Genomic DNA, 10,223 nt, shown 5'->3' with positions numbered 1-10,223 from the left:
GTCACATGGTCCTGCCCAGCCAATGGCACAGTGTGGCTGAGTGCAGAGGGGGGGGGGAGATGGCTGCCACTGCACGCGTGCTGCAGGCCCATGTGTGTCCTGTAGAGAGGAGAGGGGCTGGGCTGGGCTGCCTCAGTGCTGCCTGCCTGCCTGCCGGGTTACGTAAGACTGCAGTGGCGCTTCTCTCCGTTCCTCTCACTCAATAGCCAGGCAGGAGTATCTCTCTCTCTCTCTCTCTCCCTTGCTGAACTGTCAGGGTGGTACTCCTCACACATCATATCGGTGGGTTGTTCTGCTCTGCTCTGTTCACGTAGACATGAAGTCATCTGTAATCTCGGTCACTCAGAGCAGGTGTGGCTACCGCACTGTACCTCCTCAGTACTGTCTTGTGATGGATGCTTTGATTTATTTTATGTCTGACCATTTTTTTTATCCATTCTCTTGGTTGCTCTACTTTTTTTTCTTCATCACATACAGTTATGTCTTCATGTCTGAAAAATAATAAAACTAATTTATTTACAGTCACACCTGAAATTATGTCATGTAGTTTTGTAAACTGTACCTGGTTTCTTTGCCATCTATCTACAGTCAGGCAGACTGATGACTTGGAAATTCTATAGACCCTTTTAACCGCATAAACAAACATGCATGTTCCTTAGGCATTTCTGGTGGCACAGAAAACAACATTAAGCTAATGATGACAAAAAAATGTAAAAAGTTACAAGTAAAAAAGTAAAATTTTACAGTCAACATTTTGTAGAGCATTACACTAAAGTCTGATTTATTTTCATTTCAAACTATCGCCGTTGGTTTTAAACACTTCAACCGGAAACCCTTTAGGAACAGATTGCAAGGATCTATAACTATCCAGAATTCCATTTAATGATGAGAGTGTGGTGAAATAACTACTGGAGTCACAAATGTTTAATTTGTTTTTATACAAAGTAAATAGAAGAGTTGAACAGACTCAGACAAACTTTTACACATTCATACACATCCACACAGATTCACAGATTGCTTTCTTGTATAGTCTAACAACACAGCTTTCATAAACATCCACACAGAGTCACAGATTGCTTTCTTGTATAGTCTAACAACACAGCTTTCATACGTTTTTTTGTTTGTTTGTTTGTTAGTTTGCTTTCCTCTGCTTTGTGCAACGAAAATAATCATAATAACCATACAACGCAGTACACAAAGGGAAAAAAAGAAGATAACTAAATTTACAAGTCCTTTGCTACTATACATTTTTTTTTCTTACTGTTTGTTACATCAAACATTAAGTGTTATGATCGAAAATGGCACATAATAATGAATAAGGTGTCAGAATGAGAATACAAAATGAATTCCATTCCCATAAGCCTCTGAATAAACACCCATTACCCAGTGATAGAGTGAACAGTCATCCCTGGGTTTTAGCAATAATAATTATAATAATAATAATAATAACAACAATAATAATAATAATAATCCATTGAACATATTTGTTACTTGGCTCATTAATTACATTCGGCACTTTGTCTAGAACTCAGTTGAGGATTTCATCCTGTTCTGCAATTTCTCCTTTTATGTCAAGAATTCATTCCATCTTAATGGAACTGAACACCTGATCTTCACAAATCTTCATCATCTTCAAAGTTCTCCTGATCAGTTCACCTCATTTGCATGGGGAGCATGAAAGAGAAGGAGAAAGCTGTTTGATCTAGCTTAGAGAAGAAAACACAGCACAGGTAAGAAAAGTAGATTTTTTTAAATGAATCTGTAGCCTCTATTACAATCCTCATAGACCCTTTATCTTTCGTTCGCTTCATATGACAAGCGCATTGCAGCTCCTTTTGTTTCATTTACATCTTGAGCAACCTTGTCTCTGCCAATCAAAAAATACAGGACATGGAAAGTACTGTTTGAATCCTGAATCAATCATATTTAAAAGCTACATAAAACACCAGTATCCCTTGTCAGTTGACTTCTACATAATTGAAATCAGGACAAATGAAGGAAAATTATTCTCTATCAAACAATGTTTTTTTTAAATGGCACCTATATTTTCCATATTCCCAGTGCCAAACTGTTTCTAGATTGTGACATAACACTGAGCTCTGATATGTGAAATTTCAGAGGCTGTCTGGATCTCAGGGAATTGTATTTGTTGGCTTGTGATTGTTTTGCTTCGCAAAAAGAAAGATTGAAAGGGAAAAAGATCTTAACCTTTGGCATCCCTTATGAGACAAAAACGTTCAGTATGATATGGCACATTTTTTAAAAATAAACAGTCAGGGCATCAGGGCATGAATGAGAGAGTGACCATATGTGTGTGTGTAAGCAAAGAGAAGCATGCAAGGAACACCCGTATATGCACACACACACACACACACACACAGACAGACAATTCATTTGAGAAAAAAAGAGGAGGAAGAAGAAGATGAAAAGAGAGAAGAAGAAGAAGAAGAAGAAGAAGAAGAAGAAGAAGAAGAAGAAGAAGAAGAAGAAGAAGAAATCAAGATTATAAATAAAACTCCCTACAGTGGGGTTGTGCCTCCATGATGGAGATCAGATGATCTTTTCTCATTTATTCTTCATGAAGTGAAAAGGTACGTAGGTCTACAAGTTAAAAGGTTCTGGAAGAATGGTGTTTTGATCCTTGCTTGTACACCATTTGTGTCCAGCTCCAACTTCCATCATTTCGTGTCCAGCTCCCTTTGCTTGCGCAATTTCGTGACTCCACAATCTTTCTGATACGGGACAACAGGGCGAACTGAAGAGGGAAGAGGTGGGGGTGTTGGGTTGTGTCCTTCTGACTACAATGCTCAGACCAAATTGATGGCTCTTGCCCTCTTCTGTCCATTCAGCTTAACATACCATACTATGTAATCACTATGATGTCTCCTGGCTCAATAGCTCCACGAATGCTTCAAAAAAGTGCTGAATGATGGCATGTACCTTTAAAATAATAAGAAACACTGTATCGTCTTCCCAGTGACATTTAGCCATATTTATATAGAGATTCTTTTTTTTTTATTATTTCACTGTAAATAGACATAGTAACTAACAATGTCAACAGTATTGCTGGTAGGTCATACCAAGTCCCAGAGACGCTTCTCCATCCTGGGTTTCGGGATGAAAATTGGCACAAATGCGTGTGACTGGGAGGGGAATCTGTGTCACACAGAGAAGAAAAGACTTAATCGGGCTGTGGAAGGATCACTTTAGCACTGGCAAAGGGCGTGCGTCTGGTCCATGCCAAAAGCCGACTGGGATTTCCTGATATTTAAACCACCGGCGACTTCAAAGTCCTTTTGGTGGTTGCAGCTGCGGCTGTGGCTGTATCCACTCCATTTTGAAGCAGCCAGAGGATTGGTTAAGTCTAGCAAGCCAAGAATGTGCAAACTTGGCACTGATTTCACCCCATCTTTCCCTCTGTAATTGTCTAATTTGATTAGTGAGAAAATTATTTAGTTTCCAGGGGAGATACTTCTTGTTTAGTTTGTTGTGACATGATACTGAACGCCCAGCTTACCAATGGACATTTTAGAGAATTTTGGGAGGGAGGGAGGAAAGAATGTGAGTGTATTATTTTACCAGCATTGTTGATGTTCCTCACCTTTCTTGAAATGAATGCAGTTCTCTTTCTTTCATCTTCTGCAATTCAGTGGCATGTTCTACATTGTCCTCTCCCCAGTCCCAGAGACGCATGCCCACCAGCCAATCAGAAATAAAAAATATAGATTTTGAGCCCCCATATACAGCATCATTTCAACTCCTCCCCCTTTTGAATTATCCTCCCCATTCCCCATTTGGTCTCTGTTGTTTTTCTTGTTTCTCGTTTTCTATTTAGATTTTTTATTTTTTTTTATCGATCCAGGCCAATCAGCAACCGGTGGTCCTGCTTCTCCTTCTGGCTCTCGTTCTTGAGATCGGCGAAGACCTGCGTGAAGTAGTGCGGGTCCGAGTTGAGCTGGAGCATCTTGGTGCTCATGCGGTTGATGATCTCCAGACAGCGGTCCCAGAAGGCCTCCTTCTCGGCCTCCACCAGGAAGGGCTTGAGTGGGTAGGAGATCTCGTTGCCCATGTAAGAGTAGGACAGGTAGAGACAGGTGAGCAACGAGGCCTGAAGCTCGCGCTCGCTGGCCACCTCAGCCGAGATCACGTCCCGGCACAGCATGTAGAGGAAGACGACGTTGGCCGGCGTGATGAAGCCCTGGTCCTGCCAGCCCTGCAGCAGTAGCGACCGGTCCACACTGCGCAACCACAGCACCGGGTCCGCCGGGGACAGGCGCTTCAGCCGGTAGCAGCGGCGGCACAGGAACTCGCCCAGGCTCCGCAGGAGCTCGCTGGTGGACGCCTGGACGATGACCCGCTTGGGCGTGCCCGCGTTGGCGGACTGGCCCGTGACAGAGCCGGTCAGCGAGGTCCTTTTGGCGGTGGCCACCATGTTGGAGGTGGTTTTGGAGGTGGGGATGGCGGCAGCGGCGGCAGCAGCAGCAGCGACAGTGGTGTCCTGGGCAAAGCTGGACAGGTTGGCACAGGACTGAGACTTTTTCAGGTTTTGGCTGTTGAGGTGGCCCACACTGCCCTCCTCCTGGCTGTCTCCCGAGGGCAGCTTCTTGGAGCCTTTCCTCTTGGCGGAGACCACCACAATTCGCTTCCATGGCAGGATGTTTATGAGCGACTGGCGCTTCAGGGGCTTGTCCTTGGCATTTTTGCTGTTCTGAACAGCTGTGTAGGGCCCCACAGTTGCAGGGCCATCCTCAAACAGGGCGGCCTTGCGATAACTGGGGGACAGGGATAGCACAGTGCCCATGTTGTGTTAAGACTTGAAGGTGACAGTGGAGTGAACAACAAGCCACAAGACTGTGACAGGAAGAAGAGCTCACAGGATTCGTCAAAGTGTATGGAGAGTATCTGTAATGGAAAAGATTCTGTTATATACCAAGATTTCCACTTCATAAAGAAAACCCTTTACACTGCTAAATGTTAAGCAGAACAATTTATGGGGCAAAACTCCAATGAAAATTATCATTATTATTAGATTCATGTATTTAAAAAAAATGAAGAGATAGGTTACTGTGAATCACTGGTAATTACACCAACTCTTTGATGTCCTGTAACACTACAGACATTATTAGACAAAATATTATGTTTCCAAGATGTTACTGTGCACAGAACACATTTCAGGGTTCAGGTTTTATATCATCAGGTTTCCTATAATGATTTCCATCCGTGTCCTATCGCTGTTTCCTGCCATTAATCAGCTACCTCAATAGCCAAAGCACAAAGCTACAACGTGGTGTGATGGAATGCCACAACAGTGGAATGCTTGATCATCTTCTATATGATATAGCCTAATATATTGTACAAATTCAAAGCGTCAAAGCCTACTAGATGGGCCTCTTCTTAAATCAAATAATTTTTGTTGCAAATTGCAGCGCTATTTTGTGTTATTGGGCAAACCAAGTCAATAGGAACATAACGAAATGTGCGCTGGCATCCATCTTAGCTTCAAAATGGAAGCCCTCTATGTAAACACCTTCTCTCCCCGCGTCACATTATGAATACATTATAAAAAAAAACATCAGCTGCAGCTAATACACGCTTTAACTCTTTGTTTCTCAATGGAATTGTATTCTAGCACAATATTTAAACAACTGCTAATCAAAAACACACTTTACATCTGATCAATATAAACGATCAGGTGTTGAGCTATAAAGGGAAATAATCTTAATCGCATTCACAGCTCCAAACATTGTGATAACACCGTTTTTTTTGATGGTCGAAGTTGAAATCAGCATTTTAAGTCTACTCTAATGCATAAATTCATATTAACATAGCCTAGTAGCAGTGAACATAGCTGATGTAATTCGTGTTAGCAGCCATGCAACTGCTAATAAATAAATACTTACCTTCCATTGAATTGAATCAGTGCATGGAATCCATCACTATGTGCCTTGTGATGAATTTCCCCTGTCCTTCCTATGCTTATTTACGTCAAGGTATAATGTAATATCAGGATGGCCAGAATGTTTTTCGCTGTCCAAGGTCCTGGAGCTCCCACTAACATAGTAATGCTGGCAAACCCTACCTACGTAATAATATCAAGGACTGTATTGACGTTTTCCGTTATATTCGGCATTTTAAGATACAAAGCCTACCTGTAGAACAGTATCCTACAATTTATCAGGGTAAATTTAGCCTAGGCCTACTGATCATCGTGTTAGACTAAAACATAAACGAGCCTATACTACTCGCAATGTATACAATTCCTCAACAAATGCGATAATCTGTTCATTCATTCCCAACGAACCGATTCAACGTATAGGCTATTTTTGTGTTTGGTCCTCTCGGTCAAATACACCGTAAATCAGATGGAGAACCCTTCACTTAAACCGAATAATAATTTTAAAAATCACATTTCAATACTATAATAATATATGGAAGTAAAAATCACAACGAGTCTCAAAATAGACCTTTGCGCAAAACAGCCCCCTAAAATCTCCACGCTTTTGACGCAGACATCCGCAGATTTTCGGGATGACACAGAAGGGGAGATTGATGAAGGCATGTTATTGGTCCTTGCTGCTGCCGCTTAGTCGTTGGAGGTGGAGTAGGCTGACAGTGGTTGGCTGCTGGCTTATGATCTGTCCATGGTGCTTGTCCCTCCCTTATCAACATCTGTATGACGGGGGCATGGAAGGTAGATTTAACCCTGAGGACTCCTCACTCAAATCCCCACGTCGCCAGCTGGAGGGGTTGGAGTGTTTAATCAGTGCAAAGCAATAAAAACAACGCGTTGCTGAGTGTAGGGATTACTGACTAAATCAGGCTACTGCTCTGAAATTGCGCTGGAGGAAATATGTAGCGTAGGCTAAGCGTGTGGGCGAAAGTAGGTTATAGACGACATGATCATGTCACCATTTGGCAATTGCTAATCAATAATGTCATAACAACACTACGGTGGTCATTTTCTTTACTTACATTCTACATGTAGTGAGGTTTCTGAAAGATTGTTTTTGAACCGAGATTTGAGTTAGTTGGCTTAATGAAGTAACTTTTTAGTCAGAGGCAGTGATGGGCAAGCTAGAAAATGTAGTGAGCTAAGCTACCAGATATCCTATGTTAAATGAAGTTTAACATAAAAGCTTCCTCAAGATGAAGTTACATTTCGTAAAAGTAGTTTACTACATCAGAAGCTACTTTGTAATTTACAGGAAAAAAAAAATACATAAACCAAAAAATTGAACCAGCTTCATTCAAAGTCAGTGCTATTTCAATGACCTAGCCAGCTTAACTCAGTCATAACAGATACAGTAACTTAGTTACCTTGATTTAGAGATGTAGGCTATAACAAAAAGGACAACCAAAATAAAAATCAATTTGAGGGAACAAAAGGCTCCACGCAATAGCAAATGGCAGGTATGGGCTACTGAGAGAGTGTACATTTAAGTTTGGAGGATAAACTGTAAGCTAACTTTTTGCTCTAACTCAAGCTCTTAACTCTAACCTGTAACTATATTCGTAACACAGTAGCAAAGGCATACACAATGTAACAATGTGCGTGCATGCATGCATGTTTGCATCTTCATTATTGGGTAGATTTTCCCATGTAAAAGCTTCACCTCTTGATTATCCCAGTACCATGTTCAAGTCACACAAACAACTTTGAAAGCCTATTTAATAGACATTGCTCAATAAAACCACGCAGTAGACTACCACTAACATCTTCACAAGCACAATTTTGTTGCTTCATCTCTGGCATGAAAAATTAGTTTATATAGAATATATCCTAAATGATTCATGTATGGGCGGCCAGAAGGAAGCTCTACTCTAAGCTCCACAAATGCTCTAGAAAATGTATCTTCTGTAAAAGCTACTGCACTACATGGTCAAAAAAACAGCTTAGCTATTTGTAACAGGGTGATACATAGGAAGGGCCAAGGGGCCAATCACAGTAGCCTGACTACGCCACCCTGAAGCCTAATGCGTCAGGGAATCTTTAAGCAGGGATTAAAGTGAAAAAAAATCGTTTGACTGAACTTTTTTTCAGGCCATAAGTTGTTCATATCTACCTATAGAGATAGCACCCCTTTTGCGGTCGCGACCTATTGGTTTTTAATGTACAAAAAGATGCAAACAGCAAAGTAAAGGGAGTATTCGCCTTATTCACACGGCGGCCATTGTTTAAACCAAAACGAGGCTACAGGGTACACTTACTATATAATTAATGCCACCTACAGGCAGTGTTGGGCAAGTTACTTCAAAATCGTCAAAGTAATTTGTTACATTATAATATTACTGTCTCTGAATTGTAAGGCATTACACTACTATTGTATTACTTTTAAGTTACTTTTACCAAAATATCTAGAAATATGGATTTGGAATTCTAAATGCAGTTTATTATGCTCAATGCAGCTCATTGCACTTCTAATGGAGGGCGATGTGGTATAACATAATGACTGAGCTAGGCTTAAGGCTAACAACAGTAGAATGCAATAGGCGCAGTGATGGCTCATGATGCAATACAAGGAACAATCATAGCCAGAATTTTGTTAAAAGCAGACAAAAGGTCAAAGTCTGGTCAATTGTGATAGAAATGCTCTAACTTTAGGCTTAGGCCTACTCATTAAAATCAACAGAGAGCCCACTACCTATATATTGTAACCCAAAACTTGTCAAGATAGGCTACACAGTGCCCTAACTGGTGAAATACAGTATTAATCTAAGTATGTCATCATATGGTCAACTATAAAGATGTAGGCTAATCTGCCTGTTCCCAGGGATGGGTAGTATTTCTGAAACATGTAATATGTATTTGTATTTCAAATATAAAATAGTATTTTGTCATTTGTATTTTATTGGGTTGAAGGAAATGGCTCTGTATTTTGTATCAAAATACTTTATTGGTGTGTATTTTTGTATTTTAGAAATACTGCAAAATACTATATGGGAAAAACACTAAAAAAAAGTAGATTGTACTACACACAGGTGTAATGAATAATTGGTAATTAGGCAACAATGGTTTATTTTTATCGCAATCAGCTAATGTGAGAACAGCTGTGTTCAAAGACACTAACAGTTTTTCAGTGACTGCTATTGTTGAAGCATCAGCTCTGGTCTGAAGCACTGGTGTGAAGTCGTACGCAAGTAAAGATGAGCAAGTTTACCTGTGCAAGTTCACATAAGGACACCGACAAAGGCAACCATGTCCTATTGTCTCCATGTCAATCTTTAACAGAAAAAATGTCAGATATCTCAATGAACCACAATGACATCAATAGATGGTAAGGTGTTGAGTGTGTTTGAATTCTGTTCCTTGTAGCATCCATTTCTGCATTCCACAGTGGGGACAAGTTCACCTTGTTTAATTAAATAACAATTATATTTTTCCTTATAATTTCCTTATTAGCTGCATACTTGAGGTTGGCGATATTAAGGCATAGCAAGTTTCTCACATACTGGAACTTCAAGATACATAGCCTTATGATTTTCTTATTCAGTTCTGCACTGGACTTGAATTACGAAATTCGGCACGATACACAATTATGATTTTGGCCTATTGATTATAATGTGGTTAATTGAAAGCTCTGTCAGTCATTTTGGATAAGCATCAGCTAGATGACTAAATGTAAATTCTTGAATTATTCTTCTGATCACATTACATGAACTTGCATACGGTATACCATTTGATACATAATATGGCTACTGTATTTTGTAGTTTATTTTGACACATTAAAAATGAGGTTATTAGGTATTTTATTTTGAAATACATTCTGATGTATTTTTGCCCATCCCGGCATGGCCCCTTTGCCATAACGTGCAATGTAACACATGCGCTATGTGCGCACACTCGCAGATATAAATGATATACATATATATAAAAATGATATAAATCGATATAAATACATCACAGATACCATGGCGACAAGAAGTCTTCCCGGAGTTGTGCCTTTGATCATTACTCTCGGTTACAAAAACTTTGTGCACAGAGGAAATAACCAAACAGCTACATGCAAGGTGCGTGGCACCAGGATAAATTATGCCTATTCAACAACGTCATCAGGCATCTCCAAACGCACCAAGATAGGTCAGACACTTAGGCCTAGCATAAAGAGTCACAGGTGACAAGCTAACCATCGCAAAGTGTTCTGATGCTGGGAACAGGCAGGGATGGGCAAAAATAAAACAGAATGTATTTCAAAATAAAATACCCAATACCCTTGCACAGGTAA

The 10,223-nt window shown here is 40.3% G+C and overlaps 1 protein-coding gene across 1 annotated transcript; it reads right to left on the bottom strand.

The window, feature by feature from the left end:
* Positions 1-919: 919 nt before the first annotated feature.
* LOC125296904 (cyclin-dependent kinase 5 activator 1-like) lies at positions 920-6,505 on the bottom strand. The gene is made up of 2 exons (XM_048247058.1): positions 5,901-6,505; positions 920-4,902 (listed from the first exon to the last, which is right to left on the bottom strand). Exon 2 carries the CDS (start codon positions 4,799-4,801, stop codon positions 3,851-3,853), a length of 951 nt encoding a protein of 316 aa, XP_048103015.1. The 5' UTR covers positions 4,802-4,902; positions 5,901-6,505; the 3' UTR covers positions 920-3,850.
* Positions 6,506-10,223: the final 3,718 nt, after the last annotated feature.

The sequence above is a fragment of the Alosa alosa genome, chromosome 6 (genome assembly GCF_017589495.1).
Source record: "Alosa alosa isolate M-15738 ecotype Scorff River chromosome 6, AALO_Geno_1.1, whole genome shotgun sequence".
Taxonomy (NCBI): Eukaryota; Metazoa; Chordata; class Actinopteri; order Clupeiformes; family Clupeidae; genus Alosa; species Alosa alosa.
This window is presented reverse-complemented; position numbering and strand designations above follow the sequence as displayed.